At 39.7% G+C, this 27,677-nt stretch overlaps 2 protein-coding genes across 7 annotated transcripts; one reads left to right on the forward strand and one right to left on the reverse strand.

The window, feature by feature from the left end:
- Nucleotides 1-28: 28 nt before the first annotated feature.
- LOC125237838 (luciferin 4-monooxygenase-like) lies at nt 29-14,064 on the reverse strand. Of its 3 annotated transcripts, none has more exons than XM_048145051.1 (10): nt 14,019-14,064; nt 8,950-9,092; nt 8,328-8,535; nt 7,687-8,005; nt 6,173-6,329; nt 5,388-5,527; nt 5,125-5,248; nt 1,691-1,912; nt 579-745; nt 29-227 (listed from the first exon to the last, which is right to left on the reverse strand). In XM_048145051.1, exons 2-10 carry the CDS (start codon nt 9,049-9,051, stop codon nt 194-196), a joined length of 1,473 nt encoding a protein of 490 aa, XP_048001008.1. In that variant the 5' UTR covers nt 9,052-9,092; nt 14,019-14,064; the 3' UTR covers nt 29-193. The 3 variants fall into 3 exon arrangements, with proteins under 3 accessions (XP_048001008.1, XP_048001007.1, XP_048001009.1); XM_048145050.1 differs by lacking the exon at nt 14,019-14,064 and adding an exon at nt 13,867-14,007 and having other exon boundaries at nt 8,950-9,060; XM_048145052.1 differs by lacking the exon at nt 14,019-14,064 and adding an exon at nt 13,867-13,995.
- LOC125237840 (serine--pyruvate aminotransferase, mitochondrial-like) lies at nt 11,519-27,404 on the forward strand. 4 transcript variants are annotated; one of them, XM_048145053.1, is made up of 8 exons: nt 11,519-11,663; nt 16,707-16,867; nt 17,862-18,054; nt 19,611-19,779; nt 20,195-20,350; nt 24,031-24,123; nt 25,448-25,690; nt 27,117-27,404. In XM_048145053.1, exons 1-8 carry the CDS (start codon nt 11,591-11,593, stop codon nt 27,259-27,261), a joined length of 1,233 nt encoding a protein of 410 aa, XP_048001010.1. In that variant the 5' UTR covers nt 11,519-11,590; the 3' UTR covers nt 27,262-27,404. The 4 variants fall into 4 exon arrangements, with proteins under 4 accessions (XP_048001010.1, XP_048001011.1, XP_048001014.1 ...); XM_048145054.1 differs by having other exon boundaries at nt 11,543-11,636; XM_048145057.1 differs by lacking the exon at nt 11,519-11,663 and adding an exon at nt 12,833-13,502.
- Nucleotides 27,405-27,677: the final 273 nt, after the last annotated feature.

The following is a 27,677-nucleotide window of genomic DNA, read 5'->3' on the forward strand; positions in this document are numbered from 1 at the left end:
GTATGGGATGAAAAAAAAATCAAATGTATATTATTACATAATTTATTCGCATATCTTGACGTGTATAAACGTCATCGCTTGCGCGTATAGACGTCATTGATAGTAAAAGGTTAACCAATTGAAACCAGCATCTCCTTCAGTTTTGTTCGTAGGATCTTTTGCTGGGCGTTCCTCGGCAATTCAGAGACGAATCTCACACCACCGCTGAGCTGCATGTACCAAGTAACCTGCAAACAAAAATACGGGTATAAAATGGATATGTTCTTTTTAAATGGATGAGAAAAGAGCAAGAGAATTTTTGCTGCGAGTTCTAAATTCTGTATACACTTTTTCACCTTATTACAATGCCATAAGGTGAAAAAGTGAATACATCTCTTTGTAGTCGACTGTGCCTTATGAAATAAAATACAAGCGGGGGTTATAAATGATTGCGACCGGTTCCTGACGTAGTGCGTCCTTTTTTGTCTGGTAGTGAATGTGATAAGATATGGAACGCATTTTTCGTTTTGTTGACAGTTCGTTTCGTTTTGGAGACATCCGTATTGCTACTTATCCCCCCGCCTCTGCTAAGTAATTACCTTTGAGTCCACGTAGTTTTGCAGCTCGGTCGCCGAGATTCTAGCATCAGGCTGCAACACCACAGCGGCGGTGGGGAGCTCTCCCCCTCTCCTGGTCTCCCCACCACCCCCGCCTCGCGGACCGCTGGGTGACTCAACAGGACTTCTTCTAACTCTAACGGAGATATCTGGCAGAGATAAAGTGGTTTAACATCTCAAAATTATACACAACATTGAAAACGGCTGGGCGCGCTTGGAGGAGGCCGCGTCGGACCGGGAACAGTCGAAATCCTTCCTAAGAACCCTATGCCCCTGATAAGGAACAACAGGATCTAATCTTCATCATCATCATTGAAAACTAGTTCCTAAATCCGTGCAAAATTATAATAATCTGAAAACATAAAGCGTTGTGGGCAAACCTTCATTTTGCCGCTGAGCGTTTCGTGACGATACGGCACGGCCACCCAGGATAAAATCATCATCATTGAAAACAGTTCCTAAATCCGTGCAAAATTATTCTGAAAACATTTGTGAGCAAGTTCATTTTGGCTGAGCGTACGATAAAAGACAAACATATTTAATAGTACATTGTGCAACAAGGGGAGGAAGGAGGAAGTTGAATATTACTAACGAGAGTAAGTTAAAAGACTCGAGTTAGTAATATTCATACTTCCCGAGTTACACACCATGTTTTTCATCACACTTGCATTATAAAAAATGTGCAGAAAGACGGAGTTCAATACAGTAACAGAACTCCCTAGGGAGAACGATTTTTCTATAACTCATTAATAATATTAGTATCATATGAAAAATGTGCGTGGTAGTGATTCTAAGATATACTTACATGCTTATTGCTTATGATGCTTACTATTATAATAATGTTTCGTTCTAAATCCATACTATCATTATAAATGGGAAAGTGTGTCTGTAAAGTTTAGTTTGTCCGTCTTTCACGGCAAAACGGGGCGACGAATTGACGTGATTTTTTTAAGTGGAGATAATTGAAGGGATGGAGAGTGACATAGGCTACTTTTTGTCTCTTTCTAACGCCCCACTTCCCCAAAATGGGGGGTGGAAGTTTGTATCGAGCAAAAGCTTGTTATTCTATATAGGTATCTTAAAATTAACCACACCTTGTATCCCAAATGGTGAACTATAATGTCATGCAATCTCCCGTCCAGATAGAACATCTTTTCCTCGTCATAGTAGCCCAGATCGCCAGTCAGGTAGAATCCCTGCTCGTCCAGGTAACGCGAGGTAGCCCCCAGGTAGCCCTTCATGAGGAACGGGCTTTTCACGCAGATCTCACCACGCTGGTTCGGTCCTAGTGTGGCTCGAGTTTCTGTGTCGACGACCTGATGAATAAATTTGAACTTATGGAGAGACACGTTTAAGTCCTTTGAATTAAATTGAAAAATGTAGATATATTTAGCAATTCAGTAAGATTGTTTAAGAAATTAGTTTATTCTTCATTAAAATAAAATATCTTAAGTAGGTAATTTAATAACTTGAAATTGTTATTAAGATGTTTAAAATATCTATTTTTTTTCTTCTTGTACATGTTATTTTTGTAGTAATTAGTCTATTATTTGCTAATATTTGTTTGCAACTTTACATTCAGGAAACTATAGGTATATTACTGAAAAATTGTTACCCTATATTCATACTTATAAGACTGTTTGTTTCTAAATAAAAAAATAGAAATAGTATAAAATAAAACTATGGAAACGGATTAAATCGCGTATAATGAATTTAAAATACATCCCGACGTTTCGAACTCTTTACAGCGTTCGTGGTCAACGGGTGACTGAGGAAAAATTAAAATGTGCAAAAGCTACCCACTTACAAGAAATATTAACGAACCATGAACACAAATAATATAGATTTCTAAGGCAGGTTCACACACTATTAATAAAACTAGTTATACAATATTCAAAAAAATTTACTATTACTCTGTTAAAAAATAATTAACCAATTAATCTACACAAAATTGACAAAGAAACAAACTGCAAATGTCCAACACCATACAACACAAATGCCTCACAGCCTTCGTCGTGCTTGTTCCATTATCAGATGTACTACTGGATCCCAAGCCGGTGGTAAAGTAAAGCCATCCTGTCTATTAAAGTTTGGATATTTCTTGATCTCAATGGCCTCTCGCAACATTCTGGGTATATATCGCTTCTCCTTAGCGAGAACCAGAGGCTTGTCAAACTTTATAGCATGATTGACTTTATCCATGACATGTTCAGAGACTGCAGACCTTTGCCGACGGTGCTTGACATCCGCTATGTGTTCCTTCACCCGTGTGGAAATGCTTCGTTTCGTCTGTCCCACATATGACAGGCCGCACTCACAGTCTAGCCTGTACACTCCCGCGCTTTGTAGAGGAGTTTGACATTTCACAGGCCTCAGGAATTGGGACATCTTCTTCATAGGCTTGAAATAAGTTTTAATAGGAGCCGAATGCTCCGCTACGTCCAATAGTGAGTCAGATCGATGCTCCTACGTATAAATTGGCTCAGCACCTAGCGGGAGTCCTTTCACCATTGCGAGGTGGCACCAGCTCTCATACAAAGGATTCTTACCATTTCATCAGTGAAATTAGAGATCTCACATTAACTGATGATGAAATCATGGTCAGTTTTGATGTTCAGTCGCTATTTACGAATCTACCGGTGAAAGACTGCATTGAAATTGTCAAGAAGAGGTTGAGAGAGCAGAACATGTCTGAGAACTACGCCAAGTTGTTGGAACATTGCCTCACATCGGGCTACTTGCTATGGAATGGTGAATTCTACCTTCAAGTGGACGGCGTGGCAATGGGGTCTCCGGTGTCTCCAGTAGTCGCCGACATCTTCATGGAGGACTTTGAGGAGAGAGCGCTCTCATTGGCTGCCGTCCAGCCGAAGATATTTAAAAGATACGTAGATGACACTTTTACTATACTTCCTAAAAGTAATGTTTCAACTTTCTTAGACCATTTAAATTCTATCCATAGTAAAATACAATTTACTATGGAATTGGAGAAAAGACTGTTCCCTTCCCTTCTTGGATGTTCTCATTTTGAGGAATCCTGATAATAGCTTAGGTCGCACTGTGTATAGAAAACCTACTCATACTGATAGGTACTTAAATGGCAAATCCCACCACCATCCCAGTCAACTAGCTACTGTAGGCAAATCTTTGTTTCAGAGAGCCCAAAGGATATGTGACGACCAACATTTGACCGCGGAGCTTCGACATGCCAGGCAGGCGCTGTTGGCGAACGAGATCAAGATACCGCGTGTCAAGCAGAAGGCCCGTTTGAAGATCCCTACAGTCGAGCGCCGGCCTGCAATTCTCCCTTTTGTTAGAGGGGTCACAGATAGGATCAGCCACATCTTGAAACGGGCTTCTATTAAAACTTATTTCAAGCCTATGAAGAAGATGTCCCAATTCCTGAGGCCTGTGAAATGTCAAACTCCTCTACAAAGCGCGGGAGTGTACAGGCTAGACTGTGAGTGCGGCCTGTCATATGTGGGACAGACGAAACGAAGCATTTCCACACGGGTGAAGGAACACATAGCGGATGTCAAGCACCGTCGGCAAAGGTCTGCAGTCTCTGAACATGTCATGGATAAAGTCAATCATGCTATAAAGTTTGACAAGCCTCTGGTTCTCGCTAAGGAGAAGCGATATATACCCAGAATGTTGCGAGAGGCCATTGAGATCAAGAAATATCCAAACTTTAATAGAGAGGATGGCTTTACTTTACCACCGGCTTGGGATCCAGTAGTACATCTGATAATGGAACAAGCACGACGAAGGCTGTGAGGCATTTGTGTTGTATGGTGTTGGACATTTGCAGTTTGTTTCTTTGTCAATTTTGTGTAGATTAATTGGTTAATTATTTTTTAACAGAGTAATAGTAAAATTTTTTGAATATTGTATAACTAGCTTTATTAATAGTGTGTGAACCTGCCTTAGAAATCTATATTATTTGTGGTCATGGTTCGTTAATATTTCTTGTAAGTGGGTAGCTTTTGCACATTTTAATTTTTCCTCAGTCACCCGTTGACCACGAACGCTGTAAAGAGTTCGAAACGTCGGGATGTATTTTAAATTCATTATACGCGATTTAATGCGTTTCCATAGTTTTATTTCATGAGTAACTATCGCGGTAACCGAAGACAATATTAGAAATAGTATAAGTTACTAAAACATGACTAACTATAGACGAAAAGTTTGCGCGCAATGAGCAAAGTATCGTTTTGATCTCCGTTTTTGGCTGCCCGTCCACTGGAGCGGAGCGAGGCAGCGGAGAGGTGAGCGAAATAAAAATCCACCAATAGAATATCAGGAGCGGAGATTTTATGATAGATTAGATTAATTTATTTTCTCATTGAAAATGTACATTGAATTTTACATGTCAGTTTAAAATAAAATGCATTTACAAAAAGATCGTCGATATTCTATTGGTGCATTTTTATCTTGCTCACCGCTCCGCTCCAGTGGACGGACAGCCTTAAAACTTTACCTATACCTAAACGAATACATACGGGAAAAATATTAAAAGTTGTCCTACCTTAATCGTAACACCCGGAGTGGCAACACCAATAGTCGTAGTTCCAATGGGTGAAGGCCCTTGTGCTGTTATCAAGTACGCCTCTGTCGTGCCATATATGTTCAGCAGCTCGATATTTGGATATCTGCAAAGGATTTTCCAAAATATTGCCTGAGAAAAATGTTTAAGACATATCTAGGATGCTCTGTTCAACCTTGATTTAAAGGTTGCCGGGTTATATGAGCTCGGAAATATAGCATCCGGCAAGGTTTTATAATACTTGCCTTTCCTTGAATGCTTTGGCAGTTGTAAGATGAAGAGGCGCGGTGCCAGTGTAAACTATCTTCAGAGAACTCAGGTCGTATTCCACTTTAGAGCTGAGAAGTTCTTCTGCAAATCCTGGAACGGTTGGCATAACATCTACCTGGAATAAAACGCCGTTGGAATAAAATTAGACTTTATAATTACCCCAGAGAAGGCTGCCATAGCCCTTTGTGCCTTGAAAGTAGCCATTGTACAGGTACAATAATAAAACAAGTGGCAAGTGAAGTTATGTTGCGGACTTTTCAGTATCAGGTATGAAAAGATCAAACGGTTATTGCAAGATATAACGTAAGTGTACTGTTGACGTTTGACAGACACGTCACCGTGACGCAGCAGACGTCTATGGAATTTCGCATACAATAAAATTTAACGAACGCTTTAACGGTGACAGACGGTTTGATGCAACCGGCCCTAACTATAAGGCACTGGTCCCACCGCGAGCTAGTAAACTATGAGCTATCGGCTATAAACACGAACAAAAGATAATCACTCCCGTATAAATAAAAGAGACACGGCGATGTTTATAGTTACTCGCCCAGCGGTGAGCTATCAATATCGACATGTCTCTTTTATTTGCACGGGAGTGCTTATCTTTTGTTCCTATTTATAGCCGATAGCTTACTAGCTCGCGGTGCGACCAGTGCTTAAAATATTCTGATTCTTCTGAAAAAGATTTTGATTCTGATTCTGAAAATGAAACTAAAGTACCTATCTACACAGGTATAAGTTATGATGGTTTACTCACCTTATAATCTTGTATTATTTTCAGATCTACGTCATCTTCTGAATAGACCATTGTTTTGCCAGCACACCAAAACATGTACACCGGGAAGATTCCGTAAGAACCACATTGGTCGTCGCCAGCGAAATAGGCTGTTTGGAAGGAATCGAAGCCATACCACCTGCAAGGATAAATTCACCTATGTAGAATCCTCAGAGGAAAAAATTCTATAGAGAGGACAAGCCGCGCGCGGCCTGGTCGCAGATGTAGGCCCATTGGGCCTACACCGCCGCCAGTTCGCCGTCCGCTGTCATCGAGTGTACACGCGCGCTGTTCACCGACGAAAAACGAGTTTTATCCAAAATGCCGAAGTGTGCAATAATAACTTGCAAACATCGCAGTGACCTGAATAATTTCCAAGCCGATAGGATAACATTTCATAGGTAAATACTATTTATTTCCTTTTATTTCACATAAAACACGAATTCAACGTAATACTCCGAGTTGTACCATGTAACCTTACGTTTGCTTGTGCTTTAAAACGTTAATTATACATTGCGGCTACACAAGGAACATATTGTAAACAGTGTAGTGTTTTGCGCCGCAATGAACGGTGTACAAAACGATTCACTCAGTGAGACATTTTTCTCGGAAACGAGGCGAGGCGTTCCCGCTATTTATCGTTGTGTGCGTGCGCGATCGCGCTCGCTTATCGTTCGCATGTACACAACCATTGAAATGATGCGCGTGTATTGCGCAATAGGAGCGTCCAGCTACAAGTGTGTGTGGATTAGGTGTGTGCGTGCATTATCTTTACAATTACTGGTGCTTTGTGTGGGTTGCGCAGACCTTGCGACAGGCGTATTCTATACAAATCGCCCGGCATGACCTATCTCCCGAAATCTGTGGTAGAATCAGTAGGTAAGTTGTAAAATAGAACATATACTTATTAGGTATATGTATTATTCAGTGTCAACTTTACTGCCACAAATGCCATATAAGTGGTGTCTTCCGGAATCTTAGAGAGAACTCAAAATCATTTTTTTAAATTTGAAATTGATTTAAATGTTCCTAATTGACTTGAATTGTCGTGTAAGTGAGGTTTGAAGATTTAATATAAGCTCTCCTCGGATACAATAATCGTCATCATATAAGTCATTTATCGTCCACACTGAGCATAGGCCGCTCTCCTAGTACTGCTTCCTGAGCTACATAGCAGCAGCGGCTGGTCCATACAAGCCGATTCTCACCGGCTTGCCTAAAATTGATAACTATTAAAGTACCTAATGTTAAGGTAGGTTTCTTTTTGCTCAGTGTTGCCTAGCAGAAATTTTCACCAGTCGCCACTGCTACATAGTCTATCCAGTTGTGACCCGCAATTTTCCGGATGTCTTCCACTTAACGATACAATACAAAAGTCGGAATTATCGAAGTTACAGCGTGATACAGACTCTGTTTTCAAAACAGACGTGGATATTGGATAGCTCCGTCCACAGTATCTACAACTATTACTGGCAACAGTGGCTAAGAATGCTTACCCTTGTGCATCACATCTCGCAATACAGCTAAGATGCGTTATCAGCACTCCTTTAGACATCCCAGTAGTCCCAGATGAATATAAGACCACAGCCATATCATCTCCATTAACCACAGCGGGCTCAAACGTGTCTACATCCACGTGGCTCTGGTTTGAGACCAACTCTTGTACAGATAACCCTATGTCTTCAACGTCATCGAAACAAATGAAGGTGTTGATGAATTCCAAACTCTTTAGTGTTGTGCTGTGGGCCTCCCAGAACTGACGGGTACAGATGAAGTATTTTGGCTTTGTTAGGTTTAGCTTGTGTGTCAGGGTTGCTGGAAACAGTAAATGATAATGAAATATCACCTCGCACAAAAAGTCACGTCTAATCCTAATTAATCATTATTATTATCTATAGGAAAGCTCATTAATAAAGTATCCGTTGCTAGACGAAGAAAATTTATACGATCGATAACCCGTTGAATGCAACTATTGCCCATTGTGTGCATCATCATAAACCTGCTCGGAATGCTCAAACGGTGGATATTGGGCAGTAGTGGTGAACGTCACATGTCTTTGGGCTCTTTGGCGGTCAAATTATTAAATGTTATTTTGGAGCGATGAATGATTAAGAAGTTAAAAAGGCGAGTTGAATACCTGAGCCGCAACTAAGCGGTATAGGCGTATACGCCGCGCCAGCCAGTACCACTGCTAGTCCAGTAGGCATGAAGGTGACGCGAGGCTCGCCCCCCACAGCCACTGTGTCCCCCCTCCCCACTCCAAGCTGTGCCAGCGCCGCTCCCAACCTGACTGCATACTGTGTAAACTCGCTGAATGTCAACTGCTCGCCAGTTGTGCAGTTTCGCTGAAATATTTGAAAGTTTACTTATAACAGCACAGCCCATTACGCTGGTGCGACCCTATCGCACTTTACTTTATCAAGCTAGCGTGCTTGCCCATGCACTTAGATTCTCCACGATTAATGCTGATGCGGCAAATATCAAACAACAATAATAGTCGGCAATGGCAATAAACAAATGTAATTTCTGTTGATTGAAATAATTTATTCAGCTTGTTTCCAGAAGAATTTTCCCTCCTACAAGCGCCTATTCGACTGCATGAGAGTGAATAAAAAGCGATTTTCGCCACCGTTTCCAAGCATCAAGTACGCGTGCATAAATTGTCAACGTGTTTAACTTGTTTGAGAGCATACGGTACGCTTTAAGGAATTTGGTCCGGCCTTTGTACACATATAACATTGTGAATTTTGAGTACTTACCAAGCAAATGTGATCTGGCGTAGCCCTCCGCAGTCGATCCAGAACGAACCTACCAAAGTTCAAATGTGCAGGCACCATCACGTCACCTTCCCCGTGAATCATTGTTTCGTTCTATGAGACAAAGGCTCAATAAACAGCAGCTACTGTTTGTAATGAGTTTTATAGAATAATTTGATAACAAATGTAGCAACTTCATTTACTTAAACTGTGTCCCTGTTTGATAACGGCGGTAATCCCCCTATCAGGTGTGCCCTATCAGGGTATCATGTACCAACTATATTACTACCTAACACCTGTATAAAATGAACATGATCGCAATAAAGATTTGAATTGAATTGAATTGAATTAATTAAGTAATTTCGCAAATGCTTCTAAAGCCCTTTTACACCATCCATACGTCATAGAAACTGGTGATCAAACAAGTTACAAGTGAACTAAGAAAATTTTAATACAAATGTGGGTTGTAATCAAATTCCGGTTCAATCTATCCGTAGATTCCGATGATTTCGTATTAATTAGATCCGGTGTTCAAACGCTAAATATCCAAAATCTATTTATTATAATTAGGTACTCGATCGGTCATTGGAATAGATTGTGTGAAAGGCCCTTAATTAGTAAGTAAGGTGAAATTAGCTTCAATCTCTAATTTGCACAAAGTAACAGTTTGTCCACTAACTTTCGATTAGTAAGTCTGACTTTTTATTAGACTACATTTTTGTTTTAAGATTTAAATATGGAATAATACTGGAAGTTATCGTAGTGAAGGTTTTAAACCTGCTTGAAAATTTGTGAGTGTTGGGACTACAGCGGCGGCATCCCAAGTAAGGAATTTCTGTATTAATAAGTATACCTAGTCTGGAAATATATTGGCGTAGAAGATTTTTCGGACTTCCTTTATTCTAGAAATAATTAATTAGGTAGGTACTTTACTACTTAGTATATTTCATGAATTCGACGATGTCGACCGGTCTGGCTCAGTCGGTAGTGGCCCTGCCTGCTAAGCCGCGGTCCTGGGTTCGAATCCCGGTAAGGGCATTTATTTGTGCGATGAGCACAGATATTTGTTCCTGAGTCATGGATGTTTTCTATGTATATAAATATGTATTTATCTATTTAAGTATGTATATCGTCGCTTAGCACCCATAGTAAAAGCTTTGCTTAGTTTGGGGCTAAGTTGATCTGTGTAAGGTGTCCCGAATATTTATTTATTTATTCCGTGACCATATTTTTACCTAAGAATTGATCTTATAAATGACACGCATTTTTTTACACGCTCTATTTCATTTTAAAAACGACATTCTAAATTCGACCAGATTTAATATCAAGCTCGCAGCAATACCATTTTTGATCTCTTATCTTATCTTATCTTAAATCTGCGGGGGCCCTTTCGGATACACTTCGACCCATCGGGATCTTTTGTGCAATTACCCCCTTCGATCCTAAAATCCTTCAGCTATTCAGGAGCTTCTCGACCATCTCTACGTATCGGATGATGAGGCTCATGGGTAGCTCTCTGAAGTCCTTTGGTGCTAGGTAGCCTGCTCCAAAGTTCCTCATTCTTTGTCTGGCGAGGGCGTGACATTCACACATTAGAAAGATGTCTGACGGTCTCTTCCTCTTCGCCACACATGCGACAATCAGTGTTGTCAGCGTGTGCGTGTCCCATCTTGGCCAAAATTCCTTTGACCCCGTAATGGCCTGTGAACACCCCCGTTATAATTTGGAGTTGTCTTTTGCCTAGCTTTCCTAGCTTTTTGCTCCATCCAGAGTCTACACTCCGCATAAAGAGCTTTGAATGCTTCAGACCTACCAGGGCATCCCACTCTTTTTGGTGATTAGTCTTTGTTTGGTCTTTCATAGCCGTCATGAGTGTTAATATGTAGGATCACAGCGGTCAATTACATATTCCGGATAGCTTTTGATTTGACACTTTGTTGACAGATCGCTGGTTCGCTCTCTTACTCTCATGACACCGTCCTGTAAGCATCTTTCCGATAGTTCCGATATTTAATAAGTTTAATCTGTGTGCATCCGTTGTTAATATTGTTGGATCTTGTCGTTATTTAATGAATTAAATAACGTGTATCATCAGAATCACCATCTGTGTTTATTTTGATAAATTTCCACCACGCATACCTACCTGCTCCAATAATGAGGTCATGCCGGAGCCTAGGTTGGCCATACAAATAGACCACGTGACCCCCTACTGGGGCCTGGGCATTGACCACGTGGTTCCGCCCTTGGCTGTAATCAGCCAGCAATTGCTACTTACCAGATTTTTTTAACACAGCGTCAAAACCTGATTACCACTGCTTACATAATATCATTTTAATAGGTTCCATTACTTAAGTGATCGACAATAAGTGCTCTCATTTACGAATTCATCTAGAACTTAGGTATCATTTCGTAAAAAAGTTGAATGTACTAATCGTTTTGCTTTGGATTTAAATTCGTAATCTCATCTCATTTTCTCGCCGTAGCAAAAATTTTTTTATAAATTTTCACATCATCGAAAAAAGTGAATAATATTGTGTTATAACAGAAAAGTGTTTTTTTTTTTTTTTTTTTTTTTTTTATATCATAGAGAAAATTACAAAAATCTTAAGAACTAAGATGCGCCACAGAAACTTGTAAGAAGTTTATGCGTGGTGCAAATGCATCACTCCGCTCAACTGCACAGACAATTAGTAGGTACCTACATATTATAGGTTACGGTAAGTAATTGGTACAATGTCCCAAGGGCTTATTCTAGGATTAGGCAGGTAATACCTGTCCTCACACGCCTGTTATTTAATATGAAATTTCTTAAACGCGTTTTTACAACTATGTTTATTCCCTAGGCTATTTAAATATATATCTTCAGGAAGATTATTCAGAATATTAGGTAGCATATATTGCCATGTCCTTTTGCCATACACGTTTACGAACCTTGGTAGAATATATCTAGGTTGAACTACAGTGTTACGTAATTTTTTATGTCTAATTTTTCTTAACAGTAATTTTATTTTGTCAAATTCGTCAAGTACTATAGACATGTTTATTTTATCAAAGACAGACATTACTTTACAGTGTTTAAAGATATCACTTTCGTTTTCAAATTTATGTAGGTATTTTGGAAGAATAGTTTTAAGTATGCTAAGCTGTAGTTTGTAAATGTTATCTATGTATGTCTTATATGTACGTCCATAACTTATTACCGAGTCTGCCAGGGACAGATATAGTAATCTTAGTATGTTAAATGGAAGTTTATACTTAAGTATGTTCAATTTACAACGCAGTGATCGTAGCTTATCGCACACATGTTCAATGTGAGGCTTCCAGTTTAGGTTGTTATTAATGATAAGGCCCAGGTAGGTATTTATGTTGTTCCACCAGCTGGAGCGGCTCGCACGCGCAGGCGCGCGCGCGCTCGCCGTGCCAGCAGGGGTGCGCATGAGCTATTATTATAGGGTTGTCACCTTTTTTTATTATATGGAGAGTGTATGTGCAGAAGTTTTGTTTTGTTTGCATTTATAACTAGGCCCACATCGTGTGCCCACTTACATAGGATATCAAAGTTATATTGCATCATCTCCTGAGCCTCACCTATGTTTTTGCCGTATGCGACTAAGTGGCGACTAAACATGTATCATCGGCAAATTGATATACAGAACAGAGCCCTTCGTGAAGAGGCTACACATGTCGTTGACATACGCTAAATATTCGGTCGGCCCTAAAACTGAGCCTTGCGCAGTACCTTTTTGCGTAAGTATAGCGTCACTATCTTGCCCGTTTATGCGTACGACTGCCTTCCGGTCCCTGTGGTAGTCGCGGAACCACTCCAGCAAAGGGCCCTGTATACCCACCTGTTCTAGTTTGTAAAAAAGCGTCGGATAATTTAATAAATCGAATGCTTTGCTAAAATCAATGAAGACAACCAGCACCTGGGTGGCTAGCCGAATGGCACAATCGCTCACGAAACGCTCACGAAACGAAGCGCTAGTAGATATCTATCTCTATCGCGCTTGCGTATTGGCGCGACAGAGCCAGCGGCGTATCGCTTTCGTTTGGCGTCGGAGAAATGCCATTCGGCTACGGGGCCTGATTTCTGTCATTCAGTTGCTGGTTGACCTCATTGACAAAAGTTGACAACAGTTGGGAAGTATTCCGGCCTTTTTGAAACCCATATTGTTTATCGTTAATTACGTGATTTTTAGAAAGAGAACTCGTTATTTCATCGCCGATATACCTCTCAACTATCTTATCAATACATGGTAAGATAGTAATGGGTCTATAGTTATTTACATCATTGTAGGATCCTTTCTTATGAATAGGCCTAATAATACCTATCTTTAGTTGATTAGGGTATAATTAAGGACGTGGCAATGCATGCATTAATGAAATGCGTGATGACAGGTGTTATCTCCGCACTGATACATAACAAATCTCTGACCCGTATGTTATCGATACCTGGACTTTTTGTTTTGTTCATATGTTTTATAATTTTTAATATTACATCGTTAGTTGCTTTTTTTAGCCTCATAGATACAGTGGGTTGTTGGTGAGTGCCTCGGGTAATAATTTGATGTTACATTGCGAACTTATACTTTTTACATTATTTTCAAAACCGTAGGCAAAAGTATTACATATTGTTTTGGATCGTACTTAAAGTACTTAGTAACTACTTCATCAACAGACTTGCAGACCCTGCCGCAAACATTGTTTATTATTTCCCACACTCTTTTTTGATAACTAAAATTATTAATAATATCTTTTCTGACATAATCATTTCTAGTTTTTTGTATGTATTTATTTGTTAAGTTTCTATATTTATTATATAATACTCTATTTACTTTATTTTCCTCATCTTGTTTACAAATTTTAAAAAGTTCAGATTTTTTTTACACATGTTAATAACCCGATTATTAATCCACTTACATTCATGCCGCTTTCCTGTACTAACTTTACATTTTTTCATGCATTTATTATAAACTTCGCAAAAATTGTTTGTTATGTATTTAACTTGTTATGTATATCGCGTGGACAAACAAAATTTAAGGCAGGGTTCCAGTCTATTTTACGTAACTCACACTCCAATAAATTATCATCTAACTTATTTATGTATTTATACGCAGGCACTTTTACTTTGGTATCATGCACTAAGATACAACCGGTTATATAGTGGTCGGCGATCGCATTGTTTATCACAGCTGTATGTACTTCCCGGTGGGTGGCCGCGCGCAGGAAAATATGGTCTATGCACGATTTCGTTAAGGCACGTATTTAACCGGGCGACTAAATAACCATAGAAATGGGTATCAAAAATAATAGATTAGATTAGATTAGATATATTTATTTCACAACATGATTACAGTACAAATTACATTTATGTCAATTTATAAGAATCTATATTGTGTGTAAGAATCTGTATTGTGTATCTAGTTTGGCGACTTAAATGGGGCCTCAAATTATTTCAATATGAGGTGGCATTTTAATGTCATTACGGCTACGGTTTATTCAGACGCGAGTACCAACTATTTATTTGGCAACTGAATTATTATATTGGAAACAATTTAAGAGATACAGTTTAATCGGAAAACGGCTATCTATTAATATAAAATATACAGTTCTTTTAAAATATTTATATAGCAAATTAACATAAAAAGTACATTTAAAATTTATACATCGGCACTCATCACCTGAGCTGTCATTTTAATAAAAAAAAAGAATTCTTATAAAATATAATGGTCGACAAAATATTATACTTATGGGTAAGAAATTACAGTACCGGTCAAAAATTTAAGTTCACTCCTTGTTTTCAGTACAATTGACTGCTTTAGAGAGATAGTTTTTTGTAGTTCAGACGTCAAAATTTGTTTCGTAAACAATTTAAGTATATTTTTTAACATCTGTTTCCCTCAAATCTTATAGGCTAAATAATTATTTGGCCTATATTATCTGGCTAAAACTGTGTTTCGTGTAAAGATGTGTCTCAATTAGTGGCAAAGGCAAGGCCATAAATATAACTAGCATTTTGCCGTCATGTTTATTAGATTTTAGTGAAAGAAAGGTACGTGAATTGTGTCTAACTAGTAAAACAAATCTCCACAAAACAATAAATATAAGTTGAAAACATATTTCGACTACCAAACCGAAGATAATTATCGTACAAAAGTACTCATTTGTACCGAAATCAAAGGGTGAACTCAAACTTTTGACCGGTACTGTAGGTGTTTGGGAGTGTTTGCAACTTCGACTCTATACAATGAATTTAACTTTTCATGACGTTTACTCTATCGAATCTAAGGCCGGTCTTACGCAGTCTTAACATCACTCTGAAAGATTCATTTTTTTGGCAGGAAAACCTTACTCAGAATATGCCTTTTCATAAATCGTTCCGCAGATTTTATAATATCGAATCTAATGCTGGCATAATGTTAATGAGCAAAATAATCTTCTAAATTAAGAGTATTACCATTTTTGTTTGCATAATATTTAGGCAGTAAAAAGTTGTCCATCTTCTTCCTATTTCTGTTTTGATAATGAGTCTTGTGTGTTGGGGATGCAAGATACCTAACACTCCTCCTCGCTTCGCTCGTCGTCGTACCTAACGGTGCCTCTGGGACTGTATTTCATTTCATCATCAACCCGTTTTCATAAAAAAAAAACGATTTTATATGTGTTTTTAAAAAAACATATTTCCCATTAATTTTTTTAGTTGCCTTCGCAATTTAAATACTACTTTAAACGATGAGCTAAGTATAATTATTTAGGTGCCAACATCTATATGACTACAAATATTAAAAATCTTACGCTTTACAATACTAGGTGCCAATTATTATTTTAGTCGCCAAAGTATTGTTTAATGTTCCTCGGAAATATTTTTGTCGCTTGAAATTTGCTGCCGTTTTTTCAATAATAATGATGCTTAATATTTGAGGCTCATATATTTTTTTTGTCGCCACAATATTAAAACACAACCAAATTATATTATTGTATGCCCGACTTAACTCATATAACCCGGCAACCTTCAAATCAAGAGTGAACAGGCATCTTCTGGGCGAGCTCACTCCATCGTAGGCCACGTCTTTGCCTTTGGCTAGTCTGTGGTCAAGAGTAAGCCCATTTATAATAAAAAAAAAAAAAAAAAAAAACTTCCCGTTTAATATTTTAGTTGCCCGGTTAATTATATGCCTTTCGTTAATAGGTCACCTTTTTTTTAACACGTGTGTATTGCGTTATGCCGCAATCAAGCCCTGTTTCACTCATAGAGTCTAGGTATTGGTTACGAATCGGAGTACGGTCACATATATTAATGTTCATGTCACCTATAAGTAAATAAGGTTCCTTACTTGGATAAAGTCCGACAATACGCGTGATTTCTTGAATATATTCGGATTTAGGTAAATTAGGCGGCCTGTAGACTGCACAGAGGGCCATTTTTGTCTGATAAGGTGTCTCGATTTCTCCTACAATGCACTCGGAGTATAACGTAGGTATAGTATGTCTCGTGAAACACAGGCTATTCTGAATAAATGCTATTACGCCGCCGCCTCGCCTCTGGGTTCTAAGTTGAGTATGCATATCGTAGTTACTTAATTGAAATAGGTTTTTACACTCGTCATTGATGTTGACTTCCACATTGATCACTCGTAGCAGGGAGGAAAAGTGAGACTTGGCTCGCGTCTTGCAAATAAGTAAAGGCCCTTTTTCCGAAATAGTAATGTAAAAAGTGTTTTTTACTATTTAAAAAGTGATAATAAGTATATATTTTGCAGAAATGGCTTCCTACAGACTCCGGGTACCCGCTCCAACAATAAGAGACCGACAGTTTTCGAAGCCATTGTTGTGCGGGCCAGGTCCTAACGACATATACCCGGCCGTGGCTGCGGCGTTTGATGCGCCGGTTATGACGCCCGCGTGTGAAGAATATTATAAGGTACGTTATTGTTGGTTAGTGTTTTTAAGTTGACCCCCGTTATTGCCAAGAGTGGCACTGAAAATCGAGTAGTTCCATGTGCTCTGCTTACCCCTTTATGGGAATACAGGCGTGATGATATGTATTATGTTTTAAGCTGGTTCAGTATATGTTACGAGGACACATTTTTGTCAGGATGGCCGAGTGTAAGGGCCCATTTATACGGCGCGATAGATCGCATGCGATTTTAGTTATATTGCGGGCTGGTGAGGTTACGTATTTATCTCTTTCTCTCAGTAGCTAATACTTTCCTGTAATCAAACACTAAACAGGCGTCATCAGACTGTGACCTTGATATGGTCTTCGAACGCCCATCTGTTAATTCTGTAAGAATGAAAAATTCGGTAGAAAAATTGTTACAATTTGATCCAAATTAATAACTAACTTGAGGATATTATTTCTTCAGTAATCAGCTTCACTCCAGTGTTTGGGTGCAGGAATCTGCGCAGAAGAAGAAGAACCGTGGAATGTATGGAAATTACAACATTGTACAATAAATTGAATTTAGGTACATGTTAAAACCTAAAATTATATAAAAAAACTTAATTAGTCTTAATTACTTTTAATTAACTCTGTAATTGTATCATATGGTGGGCTGCAAAATACAGGCCTAGCCTAGTTTGGAGACCACCGGACATTGCCTGTGTGTAAAACTTTGTGTTTTTAATTAATAACTTTACTTACTTAGTTACTCCACGACTCATCTCTTGCCCTATATATTCTGTCATCCTAAACTCCTACAGAATTGCTCATAGTTATCATATTTCGTAGTTAATACAAATACCCTCGACAGGCAAGCATTGTCGCCTGAACGATATAACGTCGGTCGGTCTTTTCGCACTATTTGTAAGTGCAATAGGGACGCACCGATGCGATACAGTTTATCGAACTAGTGTGCTACGCCTGCAGAACCCTCAACAGACATACTTAACTGCAACTTGCCTTCGTTTTCAAGGTAATAGAAGACATCCGCACCGGCATTCAGTACGCCTTCCAAACTCGAAGCAAGTTGGTATTAGCTGTGAGCGGATCCGGACATGCTGGCATGGAGACGGTCATATCAAACCTGATGGCTCCTGGGGAGTTACTGCTTGTACCCAGTCGGGGGATCTGGGATGAGAGGGCTAAGGACATGGCTAGGAGATATGGTGAGTACCAAGACCTTGCTTATAGAACTTTCCTGCCAACTCGCGTGAATTTGGAGATTACATCCTCGTCGCTTACGGTATACCTATAAAAAGCTAGTGGACTATCACATGCTTTCATGGATTGAAGCAGCTGTTGGTGTTACCGGTGAGCGGGTCCGGACATGCTGGTATGGAAACGGTCATATCAAACTTGATGGCTTCAGGGGAGTTACTCCTTGTACCCAGTCGGGGAATATAGGATGAGCGGGCTAAGGACATGGCTAGGAGATACGGTGAGTAGTATCATGAACCCGTAACATTGGCGCCCTACGTGTGGCCCGACGAAGCTATAGAATTCGGAGATACCTGTATTTTTCCTTCGTCTTTCGGCGACGGTACAAAAACACTGTTTCATTAGTTCACGGATGGAAGTAAGCTGATGCTAGCATGGATGCATCCGGACACGCTGGTATGGAGACGGTCATCTCAAACTTGATGGCTTCGGGAGAGTTACTGCTTGTACCCAGTCGGGGGATCTGGGATGATAGGGCTAAGGACACGGCTAGGAAATATTATAGTGATTACCCAGAAACATGGTCTATGGAACACCTTAAGGTTCTTTTGCCCACGGTATTATAAAGCTGCCATACGCTCGCGTGGATGGAAGCAAGTTGGTGCTAGCCGTGAGTGGGTCCGACCATGCTAGTATGGAGACGGTCATATCAACCTTGATGGCTCCAGGGGAGTTACTCCTTGTACCCAGTCGGGGAATATAGGATGACATGGCTAGGAAATACGGTGAGTAGTGTCATGAACCCGTAACATTGGCGCCCAACGTGTGGCTCGACGAAGCTATAAAATTCGGAGATACCTGTACTTTTCCTTCGTCTTTCGGCGACGGTATAAAAACATTGTTTCATACGTTCACGGATAAACATTTAAAGATAAAGATAAAAAGATAAAAAAAGTTTATTGCCACAAACTAGAAATCTTAATACTATACAAGCTTAACAATTAATTATTAAAATACAACATGGTTTATGGATCACCTGCTTCTTCTGCCGACGGTATATAAAGCTAGACCACACGGTCGGATGGATGGAAGCGAACTAGACGTCAGCGGGTTGAGGTGGCGAGGCGTGAAGATTTTAATTGGTAAAGCCGGGGGGGTTTTTGAGATCTGCAGTGTTTTGGGTTCTACAGATATTGCAGATTTTTAGGGAATCCGTTGGGAATCGAGTTGTATCGACGCTACGCCACTGGTAGTCTGGTACGGAGACGGTCATATTCAACTAGATGGCTCCTGGGGAGTTACTCTTTGTGCCTGGTCGGGGTATCTTGGGACAGCAGAGGGCAGCTGTTATTACAGGTAGTGTGCAATAATATAGTGCTACGTTATTAAAGGCGATGGTGATTCTTAAGGTAGGGTAACGGGGTTTTAAGGTAGGGCATTGCTCAACAATGGCCACGTTAGGTGAAGGTAGCGAAGACAAACTTAATTTTTCTATAATGAACTATATAAACTCGTTAGTTCTTCTTCTTGATTCCTCCTAACCACTCGTTTCCTTCTGCTTCAGGTATCAGAGTGGAGTCAATCACAACCTCAGAACCGTTTACCACCTTCTCCTTCGAAGAGTTGGAGTCGGCGTTGGAGCGGCACCGACCTGCTGGCCTGTTCATCACTCATGGTGACTCTTCTACCGGTACTCTTCAGGCTTTGAAGGGGCTCGGACACCTTTGCCATAAGTAAATACACACTCAAATATGCTGAAAAAATTCTAGCTGAAAAACGAAGAGTAGGAGCGGTGTCGCACTACTTTCGATCCGAATCTGTATAATGAAATCGGTAGTTGCCGTCATCATTGACAATTTTGGTCACAGGGGTCCACTTAAGTACTTGTCTCGTAGTGCATAGACTGCCATCTCTCGACAAAATCTTAATGTCTCAACTTTTGAATCTCTGTTTTTACAATTTGGTCCATATTCTTAACATGATATGTTTTGTAATTGTCAAATATTAATATTAGCGCCACCTAGTCGAGAGTCAACCAAATGTGTAGCGCCATCTAGGCGACCGTCCAGTTCTCTTGGTTCTGTTCTGCGGTACGTTTTTTTCTTAGGCGTCTTTGCTTGTAGGTATTAAATCCATCCTCTTTTACAGATACGGCACGCTATTACTTGTGGACACAGTAGCATCTCTAGGGGCGGAACCTTTGCTCATGGATGAGTGGGGAATCGACGGAACTTATGCATCGTGTCAAAAGGCCCTTAGCGGCCCTGCTGGAGTATCACCTGTAGCGTTCAGCTCACGTGCAGAGTAAGTTACGGAGGCCCAGATTTAGAGGGCCTAGAAGGCCTTTAGAGGGCTGTTACCTGTCTTCGTTAGGTTAAGATATTTATTTTTGTTATTAAAAATCAATTTTCAATTTTATACATTTAATAATAATAGTTCATTTTCATTCTAATTCATTATCATGTAACTGTTGACATTTCAATTTGTATATTCTTTCATTAAAATATTCAGTATTGTTCGAGTCGACATTATGCATTTTATAAATCTTCAGTATTAATTTATTCAATTTTTAATTTCATGTTATTGGTAATGTTTTAATTCATTCACATACTACTTGACTATTTTTTAAATAAAATATTCATTGAATTGTATAATTATAATAATATTTCAAATCTCTAGTTAAATCTAAATTTACAAATGGCAATGTGATAAGTTCAAATTTGACAGCTTTTAGAGCTTTTTAAAAACTTACGGTTATTCCGCCTCCAACGACATTCACTGTGCCACTTTCTTTGTCTTCCACAATTCGGATTAAACTAGATTAAAACTACAGGCCGCTTATTATTTCACCATCACTACGAAGACCTGAGACCAGCGAAGATTTTACAGGGCCTAGATGGCCTTTAGAGGGCCTAGAGGGCCTAGAGGGGCTAGAGGGTCTAGAGGGCCTTTAGAGGTGCTAGAGGGCCGGGCCTAGAGGGCCTTTAGAGGTGCTAGAGGGCCGGGCCTAGAGGATCTAGAGGGAATTTAGAAGGCCTATAGGGGGCCTCCTTCTCTGTCTCAAATTGCTAGGTCCAAATCCCTTAGTACAGATGTAGTGCGAAATGTTTTTCCTTCGTATTATCTCGGAAACGTTCGTATTTGTCGTCCTAGTTCGGTCAGCGTTAGTACTTCTTTTACTGAGACTGACTGAATAGCATCACACGTTCGTGCATTTCCGTAAAAATACGAGGGAAATAGTTATTTGTTATAAAAGGGGGCAAATTTGTATTTTAACGCCGAGTGTGGAATTGAAAAACGAGCAAGTGAAAGGATTCTATAGTTGAACCACGAGCGAAGCGAGTGGTTCGAGAATAGAATCCTGAACTTGCGAGTTTTTTTAACACACGAGAAGTAAAATACATTTGCACCCGAGTGTAACACAAAACTTTTCCTCTCACTATAGCGAGGAAACTACAACGCAAAAAATGCGTTTATCACTGCTTCCAGTAGTTCCACAGGTGGTAAATCATCTTTATTATTAGATTCACCTACTTTTATCAATTTTAAAGCAGCTAATTTGATTTTATTCAAGGTCAAACTACTTTACCCACTAGTGGATAAAATGCGTTTTTGCCTGCTGGTATTAAAGGACAAAACACGTGTTTCCGAGCTAGTGAGGGGAAAAATATTTCGCACTACGTCTGCACTGCATGAGTTATGATTATGAAAATGAAAAAAAAAATGAAAATGAAATATTTATTTTTCAAGTAGGCATATTACAATGCGCATATGAACGTCAAATAAAACTACGCCGGCTCTAACCCTACGCCTCAGCCTCGAGAAGATTTCAGTCCCCCCTCAGTTGGGAGGGGGGTATCCACTATGGGACCGGCAAGAAACTCGGCGGGCCACTTCTTTTCAAAACATTAGGTACATCTATAATTAACATGCATTAAATAACAAGATACAATTTAACATGCAAAAGTATTCATCAAAAAAAATGTTAACAGACTAGGTAGGTACTCTATGAAAATTAATTTCAATAAATTATATTATGGCTTAATAATACGTCGTTCTCCTTAAGAGAAAACATATCAAATTGTCACAGAAGAAAAAGATAATATAAATCTCAATGTCATTAAATATGTACATTACATAACATAAAATATTTGATGTGCTTTCTTATCTGAACTGTGTCCTCTACACATAATACAATTATTTAAATAGCTATTCGTTTATTATAGTTTCTGGTTCGGGCCATGCATGTTTGTCTGTCAAATAGTCCTCGACTCTGTAATAAGCCTTTAACATCAACGATTTTTTTAAGTAGTTCTTAAGAGCTAGGAGGGGTAATCTCAAAGCAGTGTCAGGTAACTTATTATAAAAATGAATGCATTGCCCAACAAATGATTTCTGTACTTTGCGGACACGAAACTTCTTTATGGCAAGCTTATTTTTGTTTCTAGTGTTATAATTATGGACATCAGAATTCTTAGTGAAACAGTCTAAATTCTTAACAACATAAATGATACTATCATAGATGTATTGGGAAGCTACAGTTAAGATATTAATTTCTTTGAAAAGTTCTCTTACTGATTCACGTGTTCCTAAGTTGTAAATAGAACGAATGGCTCTCTTTTGTAATACAAAAATAGTCTGTATGTCAGCTGCTTTGCCCCAAACCAGAATACCATATGACATTACACTGTGGAAATAACTATGATATACTAGGCGAGCTGTCTCAACATTAGTCAGTTGCCTGATTCTCCTAACGGCGTATGCGGCTGAACTTAATTTGTTTGCTAGTTTTCTTATATGAGGACTCCATTGTAGATTTTTGTCCAATGTTAAACCAAGGAACAGTGTTGTATCTACCATCTCTAAGCATTCATCATTCAAAAGTATTTTTGTATCTATTGGTTTAACCTTCGGCAGAGAAAATCTAATACATTTTGTTTTCTTAGAATTAAGAAGTAAATTGTTGACAGTAAACCACTGCAGTACATCAGCTAACGTGCTATTAATTACATTGTAATCCGTAGATTTTCAGTCAACATTAAAAAGCAGTGATGTATCATCAGCAAAAAGTAGGTACTATTTCACAAAAGTTTTCTACTATACGTGGCAAATCATTTATATAAACCAAAAACAGGAATGGACCTAAAATAGAGCCTTGTGGCACTCCTAATTGGACTACAGTCCCGCTAGAGCGAGTTTTGTTAACAACAACTGTTTGTGTTCTATTGCTAAGGTAAGAAGACATTAAGTTTAGGGCATTTATAGACAAACCATAATGTTCTAATTTCAAAATGAGCGTTCCATGATCCACACAATCAAATGCTTTTGATAGATCACAAAATATGCCAATTGCATCACAAGAAAATTCCCAAAGCAGCATCGGTCGTGGAGCGGCCCCTTGTGAAACCGAACTGTTTGCTTGTAAGTAATCTATGTCTGTTAAAGTGTCCCAGTAGATCATTTAACATTAGCTTCTCAAAAACTTTACTGAGTACAGGAAGTATTGATATGGGACGGAAATTGGTTATATCACTCGAATCACCCGATTTAAAAAGCGGTATGACTTTGCTACATTTCATAAGATCTGGAAAGGCGCCTTGTGAAATTGAAATATTATATATTACAGCCAAGTAAGGTGCTGGTTAATAAAGCTGGGTCCACACATGCGCGGATCCAGGGGGAGGTCCCCTCCCTGGAGCCTAGGTTGGCCATACAAATAGACCACGTGACCCCCCCCCTGGGCACGAAGCTGGATCCGCGCTTGGGTCCACACTTGTGACATGGCGATGGACTACGTGGCATTGAACCAGTTGTTCTGTGTCCGGCAGTTTCTTCCAGTGTTCGGAATGGATTATGGCATACTGCAGCTTATAACAAATTGTTCGCGTAACAAAAGACGTCCACATTAACGGTACTGACACGTGTTCGTGATACGGTCACGGGATAATGTTCGGTAAATTGATAAAGTTGTTTTTTTATTTCAGGACAAAAATATTCAGCAGGAGCACCAATCCCCCGTTCTACTTCGATATAAAGCTTTTAGCGCGGCAGTGGAGATGTTATGACAATAATTTCTTGTAAGTGTACTTACATATTTTCTCTTGAGGCTGCTGCTTGTCCTACAGGCGTGTTGGTCCGACAGTCTATTCGCCCCGTAGTCGAATGACATTTCTGCGACGCGAAACGAAAACGAAACGCCGCGAAAGGTAGTCTGGCTCTGTCGCGCCAATATTAATTCAAGGTATTCAACCTCATTCTCTTTGTCCGACCAGTCGACCCGTAGCGCTTTTTTTTCAACATCTTAGATCCACTATGCTGTCGGACCAAGTGGCTTATTCGCAGTCAAACACATTGCCCCTTTTTCTTTACCTCATACCCTTTCTCTCCGCACATACGTACCTCTCGCAAGAAACAATCGCTCACGCTAGGGTTCACTATGTACCAATGCCTTGTGTAACCAAGAGACTTTTGTTTTCAGCCACACACTAAGCTCCCCCCTACTTTGGGCCGTCCGTGCCTGTCTTTACCTAGCTCCACAGACCAACCCCTATAGACATCCATTACAAGACGACTCGCGGTCACCAGCCTTACTTGTATTTGCCATGATATAAGCGCGGGCGCTCGCCGTGCCCGATCAGTAACGACCAAGTAACCGACCCGAAAGCAGCTCGTGTTTTTCGCAATAAAAAAATTGAAAAAGGGTATTTTGATGCCTTAAAGATGTCCACCTGTAGTGTGAAATGGTGTGGAAAGGTAACAAGAAGTTCAAATTTAAAAACGGACGGTATTACATTCCACAAATAAGTCATATTTATAATTTATTCAGAGCCGGCATAGGTCAACTTACACTGGCCACTTACGCGACAGTAGAGGGACAGTCATACTTCTGTCCCTTTTCATCTGGCGCGACTGCCTGCCGTCCTTGAAACGACCAATCGCAGCGCGCTAAACACATTCCCCTCCCGCTCCTCGCGCCCCAAGCACTGGTGATTTGTAGCACGCACAAAATTTACAATATTGGCACTATAGGAGGTTCTCTGTGCCTAGCTCAGAATCTCTCACACGAGTATAGGTGCGCTATAAAAAACAAACAACATATTATTTATTATTTATTTAAGGAGTACCAACAGCTGTTTACACAGATAATACAACAAATATAAGAAACAAAGAGCCAATTACAGGAACTCACAGGTAGTGATAGAACAAAAATAAAAAGATGTAGGTACACACATTCGTGTCACCGCACACGCGAACATAAAAAGATTTATTAGATTATCTTTCCCGTCTTTTGTTTTTAGCTACCACCACAGACTAAGCTATCCTCTGCTCTGGGCCCTTTGAACTTGCCTGTTCTAAGGTGGAGACACACACGCATATTAACTCCCCGTCTTTTGTTTTCAGCTACCACCACACACTAAGCTCCCCCCTACTTTGGGCCCTCCGCGCCTGCCTGTTCCTCCTAGCCCAAGAATCTCTCCCGCGAGTATGGGCGCGCCACGCCGCCGTTGCGGCTCACTTCCACGCACGCCTGCGAACATGTGGATTCCGATTCCTCGTGCGAAAACCTGAGGACCGCATGACTGCTGTCACTACGATTAAGTTGGGGATGGATTGTAATGTGTTCGTGGAGCAGTTTAGGAGCAAGTAAGTCGTTTGAGTATCTTTGAGTTTGGCCTTTAGACCCGAATGGCCTGTCATTGCACAATTATTCAAGGTCACATTTGAAATAAGGTACAGTCCATTTTTTCGTGTTTTACAATGTTTGCATTATTAAATAGAGTGTCCACCGATTATATATGGTAGGCGTGTTCAGTCTCAACATTGTAGTGCAATAATGTAAAAAATGGACCAGTTACATTTGCCCCCCAGTCGCGATTTGCCCCGGTTTACCTTACATGTACAGTATGTCTCATTTTCGAGTGTGCAGTGTATGTTTAATCAAATTCTTCATAGGAATCTGTCAATCTAACCCACCATTTTATATGGAATTTGACAGATGACAGCCCGCTAACCCTGAGTTAAGTGGTTGGTGCAAGTAGGCCTAACATGTTTCTGTCAACAGAGACATAAAACCTAAATGAATGAGCCCATATACTACCCGACTATGAATTCTTGTGCCATTTGCAAGTTCACTGCTAAGAAATGCCAGTTCCGGAACTAATTTCGATAAAAATACAATATCGGAAACGACGAAAGTATCCGAATCTTCTTTTTTATGCGCACTGCCAAGGAGTAGAATTCCTTGCCGGCGGCTGTATTTACCGAGCTCGTACAACCCGGAAACCTTCAAATCAGGGGTGAACAGGCATCTTCTGGGCGAGCTCACTCCATCGTAGGCCACGTCTTTGCCTTTGACTAGTCTGTGGCCAAGAGTAAGGCTCCCCACAGACAGTCTTAAAAATTCATAATCTTAAAAAAAATTTGTATGCAAATTGACAGTTCAAACTGACACTGACAGATTGTTTGAACTGTCCCATTTATAATTAAAAAAAGCCTAAGCCGGCCAAGAGCGTGTCGGGCCACGCTCAGTGTAGGGTTCCGTAGTTTTCCGTATTTTTCTCAAAAACTACTGAACCTATCAAGTTCAAAACAATTTTCCTAGAAAGTATTTATAAAGTTCTACTTTTGTGATTTTTTTTTCATATTTTTTATTAAATATATGGTTCAAAAGTTAGAGGGGGGGACACACTTTTTTTCCTCTAGGAGCGATTATTTCCGAAAATAATTATATTATCAAAAAACGATTTTAGTAAACCCTTATTCATTTTTAAATACCTATCCAAAAATATATCACACGTTAGGGTTGGAATGAAAAAAAAATCATCATCACTTTACATGTAGGGGGGGGGGGACCCTAACAAAACATTTTTTCCACTTTTTATTTTACCACTTTGTCGGCGTGATTGATATACATATTGCTACCAAATTTCAGCTTTCTAGTGCTAACGGTAACTGAGATTATCCGCGGACGGAACCCTAAAAAAGGGCGGATTAATCTGACACAGACAGAGACTTTATGTGCATCGAATCCACAGATTCTTCAGATTTTGAGGACCCCAATATTTTACAGGCATAACATCATGATAACGCCCGGGCTGGGCCCGACGGCGGGTGCGGCAGTGCGCGTCGGCCTTATGGGAGTCACCGCGAGGCCCGACGTGGCGGACCGAGTGGCCGACGCTATTGCTGACGTCGCGACTAGTATTAAATTATGATGTAAATTAAAAATGACAAATAACATGAAATTATATTACCTAATAAAAAATAAAAAAACAATTTGTTTGAATGTCTCGACTCTTTATTATTAATTATTTTTAAAACTGCGTTGACATCTACACTACAGTTGCTAGGGACGCAGTTCTAATCTATTTTTAACCGCCGCCTCAAATATCTCAAAGGAAGGTGGTTCTCAAGTCGTCTGTATTATTTTTAATGTTTGTTCCTCGATATCTCCGTCGTTACTGGACCGATTTTGAAAATTGTTTTTTTGATTGAATGTATATGCATAGAGATTGTTCCCATTTTTCTCAGAACCCAGTTCTGGTGATGGGATCCTGGAGAAATCGAGGGAACTTCTCAAATCTGAAAGGCACACATATGGTGATTTTTGTGTTTTTTAAGGAACATCATG

Source organism: Leguminivora glycinivorella, chromosome 22 (genome assembly GCF_023078275.1).
Source record: "Leguminivora glycinivorella isolate SPB_JAAS2020 chromosome 22, LegGlyc_1.1, whole genome shotgun sequence".
Lineage (NCBI taxonomy): Eukaryota > Metazoa > Arthropoda > Insecta > Lepidoptera > Tortricidae > Leguminivora > Leguminivora glycinivorella.

Bases quoted from the DNA above. Each gene is read 5' to 3' on its own strand.
- LOC125237840 (XM_048145053.1), top strand. From the start codon at position 11,591: ATGCGTGGTGCAAATGCATCACTCCGCTCAACTGCACAGACAATTAGT. The intron at 16,868-17,861 runs GTACGTTATTGT...TTCGTTTTCAAG, and splicing joins CGTGTGAAGAATATTATAAG to GTAATAGAAGACATCCGCAC. The intron at 24,124-25,447 runs GTAAGTGTACTT...TTTTGTTTTCAG, and splicing joins TGTTATGACAATAATTTCTT to CTACCACCACACACTAAGCT.
- LOC125237838 (XM_048145050.1), bottom strand. The intron at 6,330-7,686 runs GTAAGCATTCTT...TTATCCTTGCAG, and splicing joins GCGAGATGTGATGCACAAGG to GTGGTATGGCTTCGATTCCT. The intron at 1,913-5,124 runs GTAGGACAACTT...TTTATTCATCAG, and splicing joins CTCCGGGTGTTACGATTAAG to GTCGTCGACACAGAAACTCG.